This window comes from Nansenia antarctica (assembly GCF_963989245.1).
Source record: "Nansenia antarctica genome assembly, chromosome: 6".
Lineage (NCBI taxonomy): Eukaryota > Metazoa > Chordata > Actinopteri > Argentiniformes > Microstomatidae > Nansenia > Nansenia antarctica.
In genome coordinates this window covers 51228088-51251806 of record NC_137676.1, presented here as the reverse complement: position 1 = coordinate 51251806, position 23719 = coordinate 51228088, and the positions used below count along the sequence as shown (strand labels likewise).

The window sequence follows — 23719 nt, the reverse complement described above, 5'->3', positions numbered from 1 at the left end:
GGAGTCCCCCAAGCTGCTATTTACACACAACGACCACTAGTTGGCCGCTTGTAAATTAGCCTACTTCCTACACAGAAAAACTGCAAAATAGCTTCATACTAGCTTATCCTGATGTGATTTTAAAATGTAAGGATACTGGGTGGTAGAACGCACATATCTAGGGAAAGTCATGAAAGGGGGCTCCTGAAATTTGATTGGGTGCAAAGATAGAACACTTTTCTTTACTCATGGCTGTTCTAGTCACCAGTAAGACCAAGGTCATGTGGTTCGGGAGGAATGGCTCCGCTACACCCTCACCAGGCCCATATATCACCACCCTTGATGGGGCTGTCCTAGACCAGGTCACTGAATACAAATATTTGGGTATCTGGCTAGACAGCACCCCACCCATCCAAATGACAATCCTCCCCATGTTAGACTATGGGGATTTTGTATATACTGTAGGACAGCATGCAAGGGCGCGCTCCAAAAGCTGGATGTTCTCGACCACTCTGCTATCCGGTTTGCCACTAACGCCCCTTTCAAAACACACCACTGCACTCTATACTCCCACACACCTGTCTTAATATCCACTGGCTCATGCTCATCTACAAAACCCTCCTTGGTCTGTCCCCCCCCTACCTGTGTCACTTGCTGCAAATTACATCTGCACCCGGTCTGCTCACCATATTCTCCTAAAAATTCCCAAAACAAACAAAACTACAGAAGGTAAATCTTCATTCAGGGCTGCTGCAGCCAATGACTGGAACCATTTACGGATATCACTCAAACTGGACACATCTTATTTCCAAATCAGCTTTTAAGGACTCTATCATGGACATTCTCACTAACACATGTTTCTCAACCCTGTAATCTTTTTCCAAACCCTCCCTGTTGGCTGCTTTCTGTCTGTCCCATGCATGCCTGTTGACTTCCTGTGTCTGTCCAAATTTGCATACTGTATGAATGCAATTTTGTTATTCTCTTAGTGTGCTTTTGTTGTGCGGGTTTATGTGGATGTGTGACGCTGTCCTTTTAACTTAAAACTGATGCTGTGACTGTAAGTGGAGGAGGTGTGGAGATGTCTGTAATCTGTATGTTTCTATCTTTTAACTGTGCTGGAAATGCTTGGATGTGTGCCGCTGTCTGTCGTGTGTTCTTTTTGTTTTTAACATGTAACCTGATTTCTTTTCAGCCCCTCCCCCCAAGAGTATTTTGTCTTTTGTTATATTATTAAATAATTAGTTATTTATATAAATAAATAAATGTTTAATCACATAGTAATAGATTGAATTGATTGAATTGATTGAAAACCTTTATTGTCCCCAATGGGGAAATGTTGTTGTCAAACATTATTATGATGGTATGTTACTCACATACCAGCAATTTAATCACATAGAAATAGGGATTTTAACACTAGAAGAGCCTGTGAGTAAAAACACATTTCTATCTTTGCACTCAATCATATTTCAGGACCCTCCTTTCATGACTTTTCCGAGATATGTGTGTTCTACCACCCAGTATCCTTACATTTTCGAAATCACTTCAGGATAAGCTAATATAAAGCTATTTTGCAGTTTTAGGAGGAGGCAGGCTAAAAAAAGAAGCGCCCTCTAGTGATCTCTGTGTGTAAATAACAAATTTACATTCTAAAAAAGTGGTCTATTTGACCCCCAAGGCGGCTCTACTAGTAGGTAAAATAGGCACGGCTGTAGTAGTGTTAAATGTACAACGTATCTGTTAGCATTTTATTACCACGTTGGCGGAATGGGCAGGGTTACCCAATGAGTTAACAACTAACCAGGATATGCGGGGCTACAAGTCTACAACTGCTTTTCAACCCAAGCAGCAGTGAAATCAAGTTTCTCCTCTCAGAAAAGGAAAAACAGACATTGCTGCCAGACTATAAACTCTGCAGGGTATGGAAAAAAAGACCTATTTTCGGACAAATACCCAGACCTTCAGGTGGAGTGAGAGACTGGCGACCGCCTCCTGCTGTGAGCTCCACAGGGACTGCTGAGAAACAAGCTGGTCACACCGTCGTTTCTCCATAGGAAGATACAAAAGACTTGACGTCATGGCAACACAATGGCCGTCGCGTCCAGCCCAGCGGTGGGGGTAGATTGGTGTGTGAGGGTGGTGTGTACGCAAGTGCGTATATTCACTTACTGGCCACTTCATTAGGTACACCTTGCTAGTACTGGGCTGGACCCCCTCTTTTGTCTCCAGAACTGCCTTAATTCTTCGTGGCATAGATTCAACAAGGTGCTGGAAACATTCCTCAGAGATTTTGGTCCATATTGACATTATAACATCACTCAGTTGCTGAAGATTTGTGCCAAGAAAATATCACCCCCACACCATTACACCACCACCACCATTTTCACCCAGAGAACTGCCGCTCACAGGATATTTTCTATTTTTCGGACCATTCTCTGTTACCCCTAGAGATGGTTGTGCGGGAAAATCCCAGTAGATCAGCACTTTCTGAAATACTCAAAAACAGCCCGTCTGGCACCAACACCCACGCCACGTTCAAAGTCACTTAAATCACCTTTCTTTCCCATTCTGATGCTTGGTTTGAACTTTAACGAGATCGTCTTGACCATGTCTACATGCCTAAATGCTTTGAGTTGCCACCACGTCCCATCCCACCCTGGGTACGAACACTTTGCTCGGCTGCCCTCGAACAGGCGGTACAGGACCATGTTCGCAAGGACAAACAGACTGAAGCTCAGCTTCTACCCCAGGGCCATCCAGGCCCTGAACACAGCAAAGACCTAGGTTCTGGGCCCTGGACAGTCTGGACGGATTGATGGCAGCTGCTGGATTGAAAAATCAGGTGTAGTGCTGAGGCACAAATGTGTACATTTCAAGCCTGCAAACTGCGACACTTTAAATGAATGTGCAATAACACTATGTGCAATATGACAACCCTAGGGTACATAAGGTTGCAGAGAAATAGGAAATGTTAGAATAGGTATAGCATAGCATAGAGTACAGCACAGTGTTTTATCTGTACAGTATAGTATAGTGGATAGTGTACAGTACATAGCCTTTATTTATGTAAACCAGCTCCTTTCCCTTCTTGTCTTTTTAGTTGTTTTTTTTTCTTTCCTAGCGCCAGGGGAGCCACCCCTCCCAAATTTCGTTGTTTGGTACCTGTACTATAGCAATGACAATAAAGACCATTCATTCATTCATTCATTCATTCATTCACGTGATTGGCTGATTAGATATTAGCGTTAACGCGCAGTTAGGTTGAAAAGGTGTACCTAATAAAGTGGCCGGTGAGTGTCAGATTGGTGGTTCGAGCCCCAGCTGGCCCCATGTCGAAGTGTCCTTGGGCAAGACACTGAACCCCAAATTGCTCCCAGTGAGCGGGCCGGCGCCTTGCATGGCAGCTTGTCGCCATTGGTGTGTGAATGTGTGTGTGAATGGGTGACGGAGAAGATTGTAAAGCTCTTTGGAATAAGGCTATATAAGTCAGTCTGTTTATGTGTCTATATTTCTGCGTGTGTCTCATTGATTAGCAGACACTCCACCCTCTCTCTCACCCTCTCTCTCACCCTCTCTCCACACAGAAACGAGACACCAAAGATCAACACGGGAGCAACAATGGCCGTCACATCCAGCCCCGGCACCCGTCCGCTCGCTAGGCGATCGTCCAATGACAGAGCGGGCTGGTGGGGAGACCTTCCGGACGTGGTGATTGGAGGGGACGGAGTGAGAACACGTCAGGGTTGTTGGGACAGATGGTTCAGGTTAGAGGAGAGGAACCTCACTAACCTTCCTGAAGGAGCCCAGGGTGCTGCTCTCTCTCCTCTTCACACACACACACACACACACACACACACACACACATGCACAGACACACAGACAGACAGACACAGAAACACACACACACACACACAGCCACGCATGCACGCGCGCACGCAGACACAGACACACACACACACACACACACACACACACAGATGCAGGCACAGACACACACACACAGACACACACATACACACAGACACACACACACACACACACATACACACAGACACCCACGCATGCACACACGCAGACGCAGACACAGACACACACACACACACACAGACGCAGACACACACACACACACACAGACGCAGACACACACACAGACACACACACACACACAGATGCAGACACACACACAGACACACACACAGACGCAGACACACACACAGACAGCCACACACACACACACACACACACAGACGCAGACACACACACACGCAGCCACAGACACACACACACAGACACGTGCACGCGCAGACACAGACAGACACACATACACACACGCATGCATGCGCGTGTGCAGACACAGACACAGACAGGCACGCACAGACACAGACAGGCACGCGCACACACACACACACACACACACACACGCCGGTTTAAACCGAGGGACGTACCCAAACCGTCAATATTTGGACGAGCGACGAAATTGCGGAGGCCCCTCTTCCCCCGAGCGTGACATGTTCAAATAAACGGCGGCGGACGGACGTGTGGATGGTGCGAGTGTGTGACCGAGGCCGAGGAGGAGGAGGAGGAGGAGAGGGAGGAGAGTGCGGGGGTAGCCCCCGGTGAGACGGCAGGGCGGGACTAGCCAACGGGAAAGGAAAACAAACAGAACAAGACAGGGCCGGGGAAGGCCGGGCGCAGGAGAGCTTCAAATCACACCGCTAATGGACCGGGAAGCAACCCAGAAGGGGGGAGAGCTCTCTCTGACCCCCTTGGAGCTACCCCACACACACTACAAACACTACACCCCCCCCCCCCCCCCCCCCCAAGCTTGTCTCCTAGACTGACTGTTCAGTCCAGAAGGTGTCCTGTCGGAAGTAAGGACGTTGGTGATTGACGTGGATGAGGGAGGCCGGTGTTGGTATTAGCGTTAGCGACAGCTAACATACGCCTTTTTACACGGTGACCGTGTGGTTTTACCATCTGGATGTAGGGGTCGTTTACCCGCGGCGGTTTCGCCATCTCCAAGGCCTTAACACTAGAACATCCGTGCCTTTTTACCTACTAAAAGAGCCGCCTCGGGGGTCAAATAACCCCCTTTACAATGCTCAAGCTGCTATTTACACACAACGACCACTAGTTGGCCGCTTGTAAATTAGCCTGCTTCCTATACAGAAAAACAGCAAAATAGCTATTATATACTAGCATATCCTGATGTGATTTTGAAAATGTAAGGATACTGGGTGGTAGAACGCACATACACTACCGTTCAAAAGTTTGGGGTCATACTTAGAAATGTCCTTATTTTTTAAAGAAAAGCAGTTTTTTTCAATGAAGATAACATTAAATTAATCAGAAATACACTCTATACATTGTTAATGTGGAAAAGGACTATTCTAGCTGCAAACATCAGTTTTTTAATGGAATATCTACATAGGTGTATAGAGGCCCATTTCCAGCAACCGTCACTCCAGTGTTCTAATGGTACATTGTGTTTGCTAATCGCGTTAAAAAGCTAATGGATGATTAGAAAAACCTTGAAAACCCTTGTGCAATTACGTTAGCACAGCAGAAAACGGTTTTGCTGGTTAGAGAAGCTATACAAATGGCCTCCCTTTGAGCTAGTTGAGTATCTGGAGCATCACATTTGTGGGTTCGATTATACTCTCAAAATGGCCAGAAAAAGAGAACTTTCATATGAAACTCGACAGTCTATTCTTGTTCTTAGAAATTAAGGCTATTCCATGTGAGAAATTGCCAAGAAACTGACATTTCCTACAACGGTGTGTAGCCTACTACTCCCTTCAGAGAACAGCACAAACAGGCTCTAACCAGAGTAGAAAGAGAAGTGGGAGGCCCCGGTGCACAACTGAGCAAGAAGACAAGTGCATTAGAGTCTCTAGTTTGAGAAATAGACGCCTCACAGGTCCTGAACTGGCAGCTTCATTAAATGGTACCCGCAAAACGCCAGTGTCAACGTCCGCAGTGAAGAGGCGACTCCGGGATGCTGGCCTTCTAGGCAGAGTGGGAATGAAAAAGCCATATCTGAGACTGGCCAATAAAAGGTATTAATATGTGACAGGGTTTCATTAAAAGGTCATCATGAGTCGTTGCAAGCCTTCGCCATACTTTTTTCTTCCCATCACAGCACAAACAGGCTCTAACCAGAGTAGAAAGAGAAGTGGGAGGCCCCGGTGCACAACTGAGCAAGAAGACAAGTGCATTATGGCGCTTTTCCATTACAGGGCCAGGCCGGGCCAGCCCGGGCTGGCCTGCTTCTTTGGCGCTTTTCCATATGTCGGCCCGGGTCGGGTCAGGTCGGGTCGGGTCGCTTCTTTAGCTACCCTTCGATACCAGGGTCTAAATTTTTAGATCCGGATCTTTTTGCCAGGCTGCGTGTGACGTGTGACGCTGCACACCGTTGATTGGTCAATGGAAATCGTCATCCCATGTTCATAGATTTCTTCACTAACCGCCATCTTGAAATACCACATTCGCTCTTGGAAAATGTCACTACAGTTTCTGTAATAGCTTATTAATAAAGATTCGAAAAATTATGCTGACCATCGTATTATCTTAGTTTAATGTCATTTCAATGCATCATAGAACTTTTATTTACAACAAGCATAACACAAAAATCGCTATTATGCACCGTCTTTGCCCGCAAATAACACCGGCTGTGAATGTGGTAGAAACACAATACTCCTTTGCTAACTTCACCATCGGTCTACGGTCATTTTGAGCCCTTAACCACCGCGCTGACACCCCGAGAAGTTATGTTTTTAACCGTAAACTAAATGAACCGGGAGTTCACCCGGCCGCTGCTGCTCGCAGCACCGCTTGCTGCTGGTTGAAAGTCCCGTTGACTTCCAGATTATTTATGGAAGTGTCCGGTTGCTGGAGAAACCAGGACGCCGGCTACACTGCACAGTTTAGCCCGAAATAGAGAGAGTGCAGCACCGCGCCAGCTGGTGCAACTCCCGTTGACAGCGGTTTTAACAGGGAATTCGCTCCGCGCTGTGTCGACGGTGATAGGAGTGTAGGATCGATACCATTCAAATGGTTTTGGATTCCCTGTCTTCTCCTCTATCCGGACACGTTTGAATTGTTATCCTAACCCACGGTAAACCGAAGTTATTAACCCGCAAAGGGCACCGTGTTTGTCCGTGAATAACACGGCACACAATGATACTACAGTTCATAAAGCAGACAAGTGAAGGCAGTGGTTTTAAGGGTTCAAAAAACATGACTTTATTATGTGTACATAGCTTCCTCTCTCTCTCCCTCTCTCTCTTTCTCTTTCTCTCCAAAAAAAACACGGTTAATAATATACCACATGCCGCTGCAAGTTCCTCCATGTCTTCATGTTGTTGTGGCTGTGTTGTGTCTCGTGAAAATATACGTCACCACCATGGCGCGCTGTTATGACGGGTAACTCCGCCTACTATCGCCTACTCCTCCTACTATTTCCGGGTCTGTTGTGTATAGTGTAAAACCAGAACTGATCAAAAGCGGGCCAAAGCGGGCCGAACCGACCTGACGCGAACCGGGCTGGGCTGCTGATGGAAAAGCGCCATTAGAGTCTCTAGTTTGAGAAATAGACGCCTCACAGGTCCTGAACTGGCAGCTTCATTAAATGGTACCCGCAAAACGCCAGTGTCAACGTCCGCAGTGAAGAGGCGACTCCGGGATGCTGGCCTTCTAGGCAGAGTGGGAAAGAAAAAGCCATATCTGAGACTGGCCAATAAAAGGTATTAATATGTGACAGGGTTTCATTAAAAGGTCTGCATCTCGGCAATTGTGAAACCTCGCAATCGAGCCAAACAAGTCTTGTTGTGATTTTTATTTTTTCGGATCATGAGTCGTTGCAAGCCTTCGCCATACTTTTTTCTTCCCATCACTTTGACAAGTTTGCCACTCAAATGCCACTCAGACCTTTTACCTGCTTAACTGACAACGAAATAACGAAGGAATAGCCTATCCACACCTGTCCATGAAAAAGCTTTTGAGTCAATTGTCCAACTTTTTACTTTTGGTCCCTTGAAAAAGAGGGGGTTACATGCTAAAGAGCTGTAATTCCTAAACCCTTCCTACAATTATTCTATACTATTATACATATTATTAATATATAACTGTAACTTGAATCTGTTTTGGTAAACAGCTAATAATAACAGAAATTATGTCAATCCAAATATGGACCTAACTATATATAAAACAAGTTCTGGACGGCAACTTCATCCCTTCAGATACGTTTTATTTGCTGACGCGCTTTCAGAGAAAGCTTCTTCTTCTTTCAGAGAAAGCTTCTTCTTCTTTCAGAGAAAGCTTCTTCGTCAAAGAAAAAGCCACAATGGTTATCTGACCAAAGAGACTTTTACAGTTTGGGTTTTGGGTTAAGAGATCTCATCAAAAGGCTGTTGACTGCCCAGGACAAAACAGGACCGAGTTCATCAAGGCACACTGAACAGGCCAGTGCTGCCACCCACTGGTGGTCTAGGTGAAGTGAAATTCAGTTACTCAGTTATAAAATTGGGGAAAGTGAAAGACCAGACACCAACAGGGTTACTCTTGCTCTTGGCCCTTATGTGCCCCATTCTACATGTTATGGCCATGTTTTACTTTGGGCTTATATTTTGGAAGATTTGTGCTTAATGTTTTGAGTTATATTTATATATTTTGGTTATATAATTATTTGTGTTTTTATTCTGAATTGATTGTCACGTGGTGAGGTGATAGGATAGACCCAGGTATATTTAGATAGACAACTAGTTGCACCTGGGTCGATGGTTCATTTGGTTCGTTTGGAAAAACATTATTTTGACCACGTTCTTTAATCTCATACCTTACCTTCAGCTTTATTATTCATTGGATTACTTTTGATTATGGACAATAAACCTTTACATTTTTCTACAACATACAAGGACAGTGTGGCTAAACTAGACCAGTCGTCCGAGTGGTACCTGAGTCCTGGTCTGTCGCAGAGACTTGGACCAGTGGTTCTCCCGGGTCTCTGTTCTCAGCCACGTCGGCTGTGTAGACGTCCGGCTGGAACACAGGGGCCTGGTCGTTCACGTCACCCACCAGGAGGCTCAGGGTCTGGGTGGAGGAGAGCCAGGCCGGCCCCTGGTCCCGGGCCTGGATGGTGAGGCTGTGGGACGCCTGGGTCTCGCGGTCCAGAGGGGAGGACAGATAGAGCAGCCCTGTAGGGGAGGAGCAGGGAGGGGAGAGAGATAGAGAGAGTTTTTCAACTGTTGTGAAGACTGACCTCCTTCTCCCCCATCGCCCTACCCGTACCCTCCGATCCTCATCCACTGTTCCCCTCACTGTCCCACCCTCCAAACTCAAAGGCTTCTGTGACGATCGACACTTGAACCTATAGTGGGCGCTATTGCATCTGTTGTCCTGTCTACCTTCTCTCTGTGTTCAAGATGGGCTCAGGTGTGGGTGATTATGCTAATTGTCCCAGGAACCTTAAGAGTGGGTCAGATTCATGGACTCTCTTCCTTGTCGACCAGCAGACGTTTTTGTTGTCGTTACCATTTTCTTTATTCATTATTTCAATTCAACATTATTTTCTTTAATAAATCTCCTATTATTGATAACCATGTGTGGCCCTTTTTGTTACCTTGTCAAGAGCCAGGCAAGCGTAACACTTCGGAGACCGTGCTTTTTCTCGAGCTGCACCCCGCCTCTGGAACTCTCTCCCTCAACCACTCAGAGACTCACCCTCACTCTCCACTTTTAAATCCCACCTCAAAACCTACCTGTTGCATACAACCTCCCCTACCCCTAACCATCTCCCCTAACCCTGCCACCCCCCCCACTTCCTCCCCTGGACATTGCTGTATTAATTGTTCCCTGTGCCTGTTCGTTAACTCTGTGTTCTATGTGCTCATGTTATCTGTTGCTTGTTGTTTCTGTGTCTTCTGTTTTTCCCATATTGGTTAGGCTTATGGTTAGGGTTAGGGTTAGGCCCTACGAGCCAGAACGATCGCAAGGATTAGGGTTAGGGTTAGAATCCTTGCGATCGTTCTAGCTCGTAGGGCCTAACCCTAACAAATTACTAAACCGAGGGAACAGATTTACTAAATCGAGGGAACGGATTCACACATCAAATATTTTTTTTCTACCATGTGACCCCAGGGGGGCTCCGTAGAATGGGACACACTGGTGAATTTAAATGGGGACAATGCAGGACTTTAAATGGGGACAATGCAGGACTTTTCCCAAAACGTACCCGGCCCTCTGAAATCTCGAGATCTCCGGCAGTTAAGCGAATTGAAACAGAACCCCCCGCTCCCGATTCATCATTCATTCAACGTTCGTCCAAACACTTGTGAATCCGCGTACCTGTGTCTGCCTCCAGGGTGAACAGCCCTTCCTGGTTCCCTGCGGTGATGCTGTAGGTCACCCGGCCGTTCTGCCCCAGGTCTCCGTCAGCAGCCATGACGTGGTGCAGCAGGCTGCCCACCTTCAACACAACATCACAACAACACGCCGCTGAACACTAGAACAACACGCCACTGAACACTGGAACAACACGCCACTGAACACTAGAACAACACGCCACTGAACACTGGAACAACACGCCACTGAACACTAGAACAACACGCCACTGAACACTAGAACAACACGCCACTGAACACTGGAACATCAGAACAACATGCCACTTCACACTCAGTGGCGGCTGGTGCTAAAATGTTTGGGTGGGGCACAGGTTATGGGGGCATGCTCCACGGGGAAGAATATCAACTTTAAAATCTGGATTTACAGTCAATTTTAGCATGAGAATAGCTCTACCCCCCTGTACAGACCTCGCCATCCCCTCTACCCCCCTGTACAGACCTCTTCATCCCCTCTACCCCCCTGTACAGACCTCTTCATCCCCTCTACCCACCTCTACAGACCTCTTCATCCCCTCTACCCACCTCTACAGACCTCTCCATCCCCTCTACCCACCTCTACAGACCTCTCCATCCCCTCTACCCCCCTGTACAGACCTCTTCATCCCCTCTACCCCCTGTACAGACCTCTCCATCCCCTCTACCCCCTGTACAGACCTCTCCATCCCCTCTACCCCCCTGTACAGACCTCTCCATCCCCTCTACCCCCTGTACAGACCTCTCCATCCCCTCTACCCCCTGTACAGACCTCTTCATCCCCTCTACCCTCCTCTACAGACCTCTTCATCCCCTCTACCCTCCTCTACAGACCTCTTCATCCCCTCTACCCCCCTGTACAGACCTCTTCATCCCCTCTACCCCCCTTGTACAGACCTCTCCATCCCCTCTACCCTCCTCTACAGACCTCTCCATCCCCTCTACCCTCCTCTACATCCCCTCTACCCCCCTGTACAGACCTCTTCATCCCCTCTACCCCCCTGTACAGACCTCTTCATACCCTCTACCCCCCTGTACAGACCTCTTAATCCCCTCTACCCCCCTGTACAGACCTCTTCATCCCCTCTACCCCTCTGTACAGACCTCTTCATCCCCTCTACCCCTCTGTACAGACCTCTTCATCCCCTCTACCCCCCTGTACAGACCTCTTCATCCCCTCTACCCCCCTGTACAGACCTCTTCATCACCTCTACCCCCCTGTACAGACCTCTTCATCACCTCTACCCCCCCTGTACAGACCTCTTCATCACCTCTACCCCCCTGTACAGACATCTTCATCCCCTCTACCCCCCTGTACAGACCTCTTCATCACCTCTACCCCCCCCTGTACAGACCTCTTCATCACCTCTACCCCCCCAGTTTTCTCTACAATTTCTACAATTTTCTCTCTACAGTTTCTACACGTCAACGTGTACCGAAACACTTGTTTCCAACGTGGTCCTACACCAAGAAACATACAAAGAGCATAGAAACATACAAAGAGCATAGAAACATACAAAGAGCATAGAAGATACAATCAGAATACAGTCTGCCATTCCTTCTCCCAGCATCGATTTGGTTTTCCTATCATGACTGAAGGACAGATGATTCACTTACTTAAACAAGTTTGACTTCGGTAATAGGTCCAGTTGCAATATCAAGCTGGGAACAAAAGATGCCTCCTAATCCATTTGTTCAATTTGTTTACAAAGTCCGGTAGTGGAAAGCAGAACAACGCATTTGTTACTTCACATCCCGCTAGCCATGTTTTCTTCTCATACCAACCCCTCGTAAATCCTCGGTTATACGATTTTCCAATTTTCCCTGCCTTTGTATAAACTTGCTTTATAATTAAATTTGGTCTGGGTGGTCCTAATTCCTTTACTGTTAATTTCTCCTGGTTGCTACGACGGCTGAACGGTGTTTCTTTTAAAGATTCAACCGAGTTGTTCAGAACATTACTAGCCATGGTGAAGCAGGTGAACGAACGTGACGCCGGCCGTATGACATGACGTAAGCACGTACGATTCTTTGTGCATGTCCCAAAACCCCATAGACAAATGACCGAATGGCCTGAAGTTACCAAAATAGATTTTACATGCAAGTCTACGAGAACAGCCTAGTGCACTTTCGAGTAGAGTGAACGTTGCCCTGAAAGGGGCGGGACTTGAAGCTGATTGGAACATACTCCACAGAACACTAGCTGATTGGACTATGATATACTCCACAGAACACTAGCTGATTGGACTATGATATTCAGAAGCAACACTGTCTAGAAGTCATAGAAAAACAATCTCTCTCTTCTCCCTTTGGTGGGGCATTGTCCAATTGCCCCTAATGAACCAGCCTCCCCTGTTCACACTGGAACAACACACCACTTAACACTGGAACAACACCTATTTACCTACTGAAAGAGCCAAATGACCCCCTCTTTACAATGCTAAGCTGCTATTTACACACAACGACCACTTGTCAAATGACCCTCATGGCTGATTAAGTGTTATTATTCCCTGAAGTTACATTTACCATCCCCCCCCGGAGGGAAATGTCTTGAGGTGTAAAATCTTTGATGTCATGAGTTAAGATCAATAAGATGAATGGTGATTGGCTGGTCCTTATCAATGGCTCCTGGTTTTCAATGCTGTGGTGTTCAGGATGGTATAAAGGGAATAGTTTGAGGTAGTTCTTTTGTCCCGGGGTTCAGTGAATGAGGTCACCTTTGTCCCTGGGTCATGTTGTTGTTGTCTTCATGTTGAGAGTATGTATATTCTCTGCACTAGAATGTAACCTTTTCTCTATTAAGTATTTGCCTTGTACTAGATATGAACAAGTATACATTATATTAAAGCCTCATTGATTCATTCTATTTGACCTTACCTTGTCGACTCAACAATCCTTTGGACACAGTGATAATTAATCGGAGTCAGATTTTCAACATAGATATGTTTCGCTACAAAGTGAACATTAGACAGAAATCTCTGCCGTATATAATAGACGGAAACGGACTGTAGTAAAATTCGGCACTACACTCCTATTCAAAGCGACTTACGTTACAGCAAGTAAGAAAATATAGATTGTGTATATACAGTGGGGGAAATAAGTATTGAACACATCAATATATTGTAACCCAGCTGACATTAATTAGCACAGATTGGAGGTAGAGTTGCCTTCTAATTAGTTATGGTTTACAGCTGGTTCCTTGCCTTTCCTTGCTGTGGTGTACCGCTTTTTCTTAGGTCATGTTCTCACATGAAAGTCCGAATCGAGACCCGGAGCAAGTGGATAAGTTCGCAACATTGTTGCATAAATTATTTCTCTGATTTGCGTTCTCACAGCCCTTCATGTAAACGAAGTAACATGCGCAATCGAAGCAACAGACGGGGTAGTTGATTGGTCAGAAAATTTTAAAATTGCCCGTTCGTCCCTCTCTTATCCAGATCAACACGCCTGCGCTGTTGTTTTCCTATGGACTGCGTCGGGCAGCGTTCTCACCAAAAGCAAAGCGAAGCAAAGTGATGGATGCGTCGTTTCTAACCGAAGCGAAACCACCCTTTTCAAGCGGAGCATTCGACGGGTATTTGCTCCGGGAGTTACTTCGAATGCGCATTCTCACAGCTCCAAACGACGCAGAGCAAAGCGAACTTTATCCTAAACTCCGTTTCAAGTGAAGCAAATGTTCTAGTGAGAACACCCCTTAGTGTGTTCAATACTTTTTTCCTGTTTCATTCCACTTTATTACACGCAACTTTATTTACATATGGACTTGTGGAATGTTTAGATTTTTTGGTCTGGATTGTTTGAGTGAATACCAAAGTCTGATGCAAATTTTACTTGAATAGGCTCATTGGAGCTCATTTACTGGACAAAATGTTGATGTGTTCAATACTTATTTCCCCCACTGTATGCCCCCGGAGCGTTGGTGGTGCCACTGCCCTGTCAACGGCCCCCACACGGACCAACCACCCACCTCCACGTCCTCATCACCCCAGCCCCACATGGACCAACCACCCACCTCCACGTCCTCCATCACCCCAGCCCCACACGGACCAACCACCCACCTCCACGTCCTCCATCACCCCACCCACCTCCGCGTCCTCCATCACCCCACCTACCTCCTCCATTACCCCACCCACCTCCGCGTCCTCCATCACCCCACCCACCTCCGCGTCCTCCATCACCCCAGCCGTCTCCGAGGACACAAACAGCGGAGGGTTGTCGTTGGCGTCCAGCAGGAACAGCTGAGCCGTCACCCACGCCCGCCTCCCGTCCCCTCCTCCCTCCGCGGTCTCCTGGTCTGTGGCAGTGACCGTGAACACAAAGCTCGGGCTCTCCTCGCGGTCCAACGCGGCGGTCGTGGTCAGAGTGCCGGTGAGCGGGTTGATCTGGAAGGGGAGCGGCGGCGGTGGTGATGATGATGAGGGCGATGACTCTGATGGCCCTGATGGCCCCAGCGCAGGGTCAGACGTCAGCGAGTAGCGGAGGGTGCTGGTGGCCAGGCTAGCGTCTGCGTCCTCGGCGTGGAAGGTAAACACCGGTGTGCCAGGGGGCGTGTCCTCCTCCAGGCCCAGCGTGACCACCTCGTCGCGGAAGCGGGGGCTGTTGTCGTTCACGTCCTCCACCGTCACACTCACGCTCACCGACACGTTCGCTCCCTCGTCTTCGGCCCGCACGACCAGGAAGTAGCGCGCCGTTTCCTCGTAGTCCAGCGGCTGGCTGACGTAGAGGTCGCCCGACCGGCTGTCGATGCTGAAGGGGACGCTACTGTCGCCCTCCTCCGTGATGTAGTGACACCCCACCGCCCTCCCGTCGGCCGAGAGGAGGACCGAGCCGATCACGGTGCCGGGCTTGGCGTCCTCCCTCACAGAGAAGAAGCGTCTCACGCCTTCTGTGTCAGAGCGGTGGCCATCTTGTTTCTCTGCCGCACAAACCTGGAAGTGAAATAAATGAACCGGAATTAATATCCATGGAAACCATTTACTTTATTACCGATATCGACTCAAATAAAAAATCTAAATGTGTTAAAATAGTATCATATTATAGTATTATATTATCTCTTCAGGCTACACCTTAACTGCTCCGCCTAAGACATTACCACCCCCCAGCACTGCGTCTCCTAAGACAACTGCTTCTACCCTATACTGTGTCTCCTAAGACTTCTACTGCCCCCCTTGTACTGTCTCTCCAGTGTCTATGAAAATAACTAAAAAATAAACTTTTTCACAACGACTGCCAATGGCCCCTGGCCTGAGCTAGATTACTCCTCCAGCTACGACTGGTGGATTGATGATTCACTTGCTGATGTATTGATTGTAAGTCGCTTTGGAATAAGGCGTCTGCTAAATGCCAAAAATGTGAATGTAAATGTATGATGGTAGTAGTCATTTCATGGTTGTAATGTGTAGTATAAACTGGACAACTGGTATCCCAGCATGCACTGGGGGTCAACACCTGCAAGTGAATGACAGCAGTCGCCTCCAGAGGGGCGGGTCCGTTGTCGGCGGCGACCACAGTCAGGGTGTAGTTGGCCCGGGGGTTCTGGGAGAAGCGGGACGTGGTCCGGACATCGCCGCTCCTGACGTCCACCTCGAAGTGACCCGGGCCGTCGTCTGAGGAGACAAACGCCATCATAGAAACAAACAATCAAAGTCAAACAGTTTCTGAATTTCTTTTTTTTTGTATAAATCCATTCAGTCATGACTGAATCATTTAACACAGCCATGAGAGTTATGTGAGTAAAGAAAAATGTTTTATCTCCGATCAAACTCGATCAAATTTCAGGACCCTCCTTTCATGACTTTTCCTAGATATGTGCGTTCTACCACCCAGTATCCTTACATTTTCAAAATCCCATCAGGATAAGCTAGTATGAAGATATTTTGCAGTTTTTCTGTGTAGGAAGCAGGCCAATTTACAAGCAGCCAACTAGTGGTCGTTGTGTGTAAATAGCAGCTTAGCATTGTAAAAAGGGGGTGATTTGACTAACGCATTTAATTCCAAATAGCTTAATAAGAAAGACGTGTTGACGTGCCTGAGGTCAGGGAGAAGCCCACCGTGCCGTTCTCTCCTGCGTCGGGGTCTTTGGCAAACATGGTGGTCACCAAGGAGCCCGCTGGGACGCCTGCCCACACCTACACACACACCACAGATACATCACTTCACTAAGGTTTCCTAGCAGTCTGTGTGTGTGTGTGTGTGTGTGTGTGTGTGTGTGTGTGTGTGTACACTAACACGCATGTTGTTCTTGGACAGTACATGTGGTGGTGGGGGGGTTTCACTGTCTGTGTGCTCTGACTGTGCTGGCGGGAGGAGGGCAGGTGTGTTAGTGTGTGTAGCTACCATGTGTGTTAGTGTGTGTTAGTGTGTGTAAGTGTGTGTTAGTGTGTGTAGTTACCATGTGTGTTAGTGTGTGTAGCTACCATGTGTGTTAGTGTGTGTAGTTACCATGTGTGTTAGTGTGTGTAGCTACCATGTGTGTTAGTGTGTGTAGTTACCATGTGTGTTAGTGTGTGTAGCTACCATGTGTGTTAGCGTGTGTAGTTACCATGTGTGTTAGTGTGTGTTAGTGTGTGTAAGTGTGTGTTAGTGTGTGTAGTTACCATTTGTGTTAGTGTGTGTAGCTACCATTTGTGTTAGAGTGTGTAGCTACCATGTGTGTTAGTGTGTGTTAGTGTGTGTAAGTGTGTGTTAGTGTGTGTAGTTACCATGTGTGTTAGTGTGTGTAGCTACCATGTGTGTTTAGTGTGTGTAGCTACCATGTGTGTTAGTGTGTGTAGTTACCATGTGTTTAGTGTGTGTAGCTACCATATGTGTTAGTGTGTGTAGCTACCATATGTGTTAGTGTGTGTAGCTACCATGTGTGTTAGCGTGTGTAGTTACCAGGCCTGTTAGTGTGTGTAGCTACCATGTGTGTTAGTGTGTGTAGCTACCAGGCCTGTTAGCGTGTGTAGCTACCATGTGTGTTAGTGTGTGTAGCTACCAGGCCTGTTAGCGTGTGTAGCTACCATGTGTGTTAGCGTGTGTAGTTACCAGGCCTGTTAGTGTGTGTAGCTACCATGTGTGTTAGTGTGTGTAGCTACCAGGCCTGTTAGCGTGTGTAGCTACCATGTGTGTTAGTGTGTGTAGCTACCAGGCCTGTTAGCGTGTGTAGCTACCTGGAGGTTGAGCTCCTTGCCGGAGGGCAGGTGTGTGAAGTGCGGAGGGTTGTCGTTGAGGTCTCTGACCAGGACGTGGACCGCGGTGGTGGCGTTGAGGCGGGGGTGCCCCTGGTCCGTCACCAGCACCTTCAGGACGTGCTGGCTGTGCTGCTCCCGGTCCAGAGGAACCCTGGCGGTTATCTCACCTACGGGGAGGGGGGCGGGGGGGGTTGTTGATAAAGGGGAGAGCGAGAGAAATGTTGCCATCTGTTAAAGTAGGTGTTGAAGAATTAATGGTAAATGGTAAATGGACTGACTTATACAGACTGACTTATATAGACTGACTTATATAGACTGACTTATATAGACTGACTTATATAGACTGACTTATATAGATCACTTATACATACTGACTTATACAGACAGACTTATATAGATGACTTATATAGATGACTTGTATAGATGACTTATATAGATGACTTATATAGATGACTTGTATAGAGTACTTATACAGACTGACTTATATAGACTGACTTATATAGATGACTTATACATACTGACTTATACAGACTGACTTATAGAGACTGACTTATATAGATGACTTATATAGACTGACTTATACAGACTGACTTATACAGACTGACTTATATAGATGACTTATATAGATGACTTATATAGATGACTTATACAGACTGACTTATATAGATGACTTATACATACTGACTTATACAGACTGACTGACTTATATAGACTGACTTATATAGATGACTTAAACAGACTGATTTATATAGATGACTTATATAGACTGACTTATATAGATGACTTATATAGACTGACTTATATAGATGACTTATACAGACTGATTTATATAGACTGACTTATACAGACTGACTTATATAGATGACTTATATAGATGACTTATACAGACTGACTTATATAGATGACGTATATAGATGACTTATACAGACTGACTTATATAGACTGACTTATACAGACTGACTTATATAGATGACTTATATAGATGACTTATACACACTGACTTATACAGACTGACTTATATAGATGACTTATATAGATGACTTATACAGACTGACTTATACAGACTGACTTATATAGACTGACTTGTATAGACTGACTTATATAGACTGACTTATACAGACTGACTTATACAGATTAACTTACACTGACTTGTATACACTGACTGATATAGGACTGACTTATACAGACTGACTTCTATAGACTGACTTATATAGCCTTATTCCAAAGCGCTTTACAACGGCCTCTCATTCACCCATTCACACACACATCCACACACCAATGGCGGCAAGCTGCCATGCAAGGCGCCGGCCCGCTCACTGGTTGCAATTTGGGGTTCAGTGTCTTGCCCGAGGACACTTCGACATGTGGCCAGCCCGGGGTTCGAACCGCCAATCTCTCCAACTTTGCAATAAATCTCTCTCTCACCTGTTTGGGCGTCGATGCGGAAGTGCTTGTCGTCGGACAGCAGGAGGTAGGACAGCCGGGCGTTCTTCCCAGAGTCTTTATCCGCTGCCGTCACTGTGCCGACCGGGCCCTGAGGGGAGAGGAAGAGAGGGTACAGCGACGGTATGACAACGGTGGGCCGACTCCACGCACACACACACACACACACACACACAGGCCATAGTCAAAATGACCATGTAGCTTTGCATTGGGCGCCATCAAGTCAATGATAGCATTAGCATTAGATAAGTGTTGTGAAGGCCCACAGTTTAGAGCCAGTTTAGTTTCCCCAAACCAGCCCTATTTTGCCCCAGTTATTTCCTTTGTTATTTTCTATACTATTCATATACGTTTCGTGAAGTGTATGTATTGTTATTGTAATGTTTATGTATATGTTTGATGACGTGGTATATCCGGGGTGTGTCCGTGACCCGGATGCTAGGTTCGGTGGTGTATATATAGGAACGGAAGTGCTCAGAGTGTCAGTGTGTGATGAGAATCAGAACGAGAGAGACCAAACGAGAGAGAGTAACGAGAAGTCAATCTAAGATGGCGGATTCAGTAACACGCACACCGTGCTGCAGCTGAAGACCAAGAGTGATTATCGAGTTCAGAACTGTTATAGCCCGTTTAGTTGTGTTCCCGTTAGACAGCCTTGCCAGCAGCCGGCTGTTAAACGTTGGACCAAGCGAGACGCCAAACTGGACAGAACCGTCGCCTCCACTAGCGGACTGCGACCGAACGCTGACTCCATCGGAGCTTCGACGTGGACCACCCGGACCTGAGCCCTTCACCCCTCGGCGCGGACTACGAAGAAGGCCCTTTCCCTCCGCGTTGCTACGTCACCCCCCCCTTTTGTCTGCTACCTTCCTCGACGCACATGCCATCCAACCAGGCCTCAACGCGCACCACAGTCCGGGACTATAAGCCTGTTCAGGCCAGATACTATGAGTGAGTGATTGAGTGTGTGTGTGGCCGGCGGGGAGGGAATGTATATATCTGGGGATGTATACATCAGTTATGTAAATAAATGTGTTGTTCATATGGGATACCGTTACCGTGTGTTTAGTTGTTTGTATGCGAAGGCTAATGCTAATTCCAAGGCTAATGCTAATGCTAATTCCAATGCTAATGCTAATGCTAATTCCCATGCTAATGCTAACGATAGTAACTGCTAGTCTAACGGTTTGCTGGCGCCCCCTGCCTGTATCCTCCTACACTGCCTATTTAGCTCAGAGTTAGTTAGATAACCAGCCCCTTCCTAAGTTCTACAGTCCTTTCAGCTACTCCCTGGTTACAATAAGCATGAGGTTGTTAAGAGCGTTCCTTCTCCTCGTACCTGGGGCGAGGGTCCTTCCTGGGCCGTGAAGAAGTAGGCCTGGCTGGAGAACACCGGAGCGTGGTCCTTCTCATCCAGGACCAGCACTACCACGGTGGCGGTGGCGTTAGCGATGCTAGCCTGGTGGCTACCGCCAGCATCCACAGCCATAGGGTTCACTAGGGTAGCCTGGACTTTGAACCGGTACATGGGCTCCGTCTCGTGGTCCAGACCCCGGGAGAGAGACAGCCACCCGCTGTCAGGGTGGATCCTGAAAGGTGGAGGGGGGAATCCCGGTTCGGCCTCCAGGGAGTAGGAGAGGCCGGGGTCCGGGTGGTGGGTGGAGCGACTGCGGTGGGCCCTCACCTGGGTGGGGGTCAAAAACGTTAACGATCCGGCTTGCTCTGCTCCTAAAAACACACTATTGTTATTTCGACGCATCACTCGGTATCGAAGCCCGGAGAGAGTGGAACATGAAGGTGAAACGGCCGGTGTAGGTACTGAATTTGAACGGTTGTCAGAATTTGAAGGGGGTCCTGCCATTACTGATGACGCATCACCCTATGATTGGCTGTGATGACGTAACACATTATGATTGGTTGCAGAGCTGTAAACGGAAGCCATTTGGGCTAGTTTGCTAATGTTAGCAAACAATGTCAATGTGAACTCCACCCTAACCCTTAACCCTAACCTTAACCCTAATGCTGACGACGTAAGCAAACTAGCCCGCTCCTATAACCCAGATGGCTTCCGTTTATGGCTCTGCAGCCAATCATAATGTGTTATGTCATCACAGCCAATCGTACGGTGATACGCATCAGTAACGGCAGGACCCCGTTCAAATTCAGACAACTGTTCAACTTGGGTACCTACACCGCCACAGATAGTGGAACGTGTCCGTTACAGGCTCCGTAGAGGGATGGACACTGGCCTTGTCAACAAAGACATGACACCCCTGAGCCTTCAACAAAGACATGACACCCCTGAGCCTTCAACCAGCCGCCACCAGGAACTCAAGTAATCTGTGATTGTGTGTGTGTATGGAGTGTGTGTGTGGAGTGTGTGTATGGAGTGCGTGTGTGGAGTGTGTGTATGGAGTGTGTGTGTATGGAGTGTGTGTATGGAGTGTGTGTATGGAGTGTGTGTATGGAGTGTGTGTGTATGGAGTGTGTATGTATGGAGTGTGTGTGTGTATGGAGTATGTGATTGTGTGTGTGTGGAGTGTGTGTTTGTGTGTGTATGGAGTGTGTGATTGTGTGATTGTGTGTGTATGGAGTGTGTGTGATTGTGTGTGTGTGATTGTGTGTGTGTGGAGTGTGTGATTGTGTGTGTATGGAGTGTGTGTGTATGGAGTGTGTGATTGTGTGCATATGGAGTGTGTGTGTATGGAGTGTGTGTGTGTGGAGTGTGTGTATGGAGTGTGTGTGTATGGAGTGTCTAATGCACTTTATACCTTTTGAGAGGAAGGCATGTCTGTTAGGGCTTTCACACCGCCACGGAACCATTCCCGCTCACGTTCTGAAACCTCTGAACCTTGGTGCTGTCTGGCAAACCAGCCCGCGTTCATACCAGTGTAACCGGAACCATCCGCGTCATCAACGCTGGGTGAACCAATTTATTTTCAGTCGGGACGCGCTGGCCGGTTCCAGACGGTTCCTTGGCGGTGAGAAAGCCCTATGTGTGTCTGAGGTCTGGGAATGTCAATCTCCTTTTCTAGGAGATGTCTGCCTCTGCCCAAACCTCTTATGGGTTCAGACCCAAGCAAAGACTCCCGATATGATTGTTTGTTTGAGGTGGTAAGATATGGAGGAGAACAACAGCATCAAAACTCCATTCTTAAATTGACCCCTAGATCCTGACCCCCCTCCCCCCATCTTCTAGACCAGGGGTAGCCAACACGCCCGCAGAGACCACGTGAGTCGCCCGTAGGGCAAGTTCTAAAAATAGCGCTATTTACCATGAAGGTCCCTTTAAAACATGGGTCTCCAACACGTTGCTCGCGAGCTACCAGTAAAAAAGATGCAGCCTTCCAAAAGAAAAAAACCTAATAAATTCACCCTGGAAACCTTTTCCAATTTCAATCCCTTACTGATGTCGCACCCCCTCCAACACAAAAAAATGATATCAGCTGTCAATCAAATTGCTACCGCCTGTCAACACGTAGTCACGTGATACGTCGTAGTGTAGACTACTACTGTATCTGGGGTAAAGTTAGCGACTGAGCTAAAGCAGAGTTTGGTGTTAGCAAGGCAGTGTAGCTTATACAGCGAGTGGCAAGCCCATGAGCTCGTTGGTAACATTAGTCCGCCAGTAGTCTCGCATAGCCAGACCTATCTCTCCACACTTCGCTTCGCGCTGTACCAGCGCTGGAGAATAGTTGTTGTTTTTTTGCGCAAGTGTGCGCGCGCGAGACCTGAGAGTTTTTGCAGGGTGAGATGTCTGTAGAAGAAAGTAAGCAAGTTGAAATGTTAGCAAATATACTTGCTGAGTGTTCTGACAGAGAAAGGTTGTTATTATTGTGACTAGTGTCTGATTATAGTTCCATGGTGTGAATAGTGTTAAAGAACTAGCTAGCTAGCTCAGAGATGATGAGATGAGCTAGTCTGCTTGCACACTTGCCAGCTAAAGAGCTAACTGGAGGCACTTTATTATTTTACTTAAAGTAGATACAATCTTTCTTATTCTGCTAGAATTGGGCTTTATGGTAATACCATAATGGCATATTTACAGTACATGGACAGTGGATTGAAGCATTGGAACAAACCCTCACTCATTGGAAATGTCTGTTTTATATAGATGGATATACAATTTATTTTTCAGCAACCCAATATTCAATTAGAATTATGTTATGAATTGATATGGATCAATGTATACCTCTTATTAAATGATAAATACTCTGATTGTTATGTTTGCCTTTTGGTTGACAGCAAAAGAGGGAGAGAGGAGGATAGAGAGGGAGAGAAGGAGAGAGAGCAGGACGGTGTTGGCACACCAAAGAGAGAGAGCAAGAACCAGGTGAGAAAGTGGACAGGTAGTCAAGACCACATACTATGGCACAGTCCATGCCACCCCCCCCCCCCAAGGCAGCAAACCTAGGGGAAACACTGAGAGCAGATAGCTGAACTGTTCAGTGTCAAGCCTGTAGAAATGGAGATGGAGGTTATAGAGAATAATGAGTCCAGCTACAATGTCCAGCTACAATCGCAACATTCACAACATTTCTGGAGCTTGGTAGACCCAGAAAACTATAAGAATATTCACCAAGCAGCCCTGAAAGTATTTGTTTTATTTGGCTCTACATACCTTTAAGAATCAGATTTTTTTTATATGAATGTAATGAAATCTACTACTTCTGAACAAGACTGACAGATGAGCATTTAAATTACTCTATAAGAGTGAACCTAAGTGGATACACTCCAGCATACACAATCTTG

The 23719-nt window shown here is 47.0% G+C and overlaps 1 protein-coding gene across 1 annotated transcript in view; it reads right to left on the bottom strand.

The window, feature by feature from the left end:
• LOC308160686 (protocadherin-23-like) overlaps positions 1–23719 on the bottom strand; it is a gene marked incomplete at both ends in the record, with an annotated part of 73220 nt that overhangs the window by 42456 nt on the left and 7045 nt on the right. The window contains 9 exon segments of the mRNA XM_080534629.1: positions 8934–9173; positions 10324–10444; positions 14513–15280; positions 15801–15958; positions 16381–16480; positions 17504–17691; positions 18950–19058; positions 20307–20651; positions 21092–21154. Coding sequence (XP_080390755.1) covers positions 8934–9173; positions 10324–10444; positions 14513–15280; positions 15801–15958; positions 16381–16480; positions 17504–17691; positions 18950–19058; positions 20307–20651; positions 21092–21154 — 2092 coding nt within the window.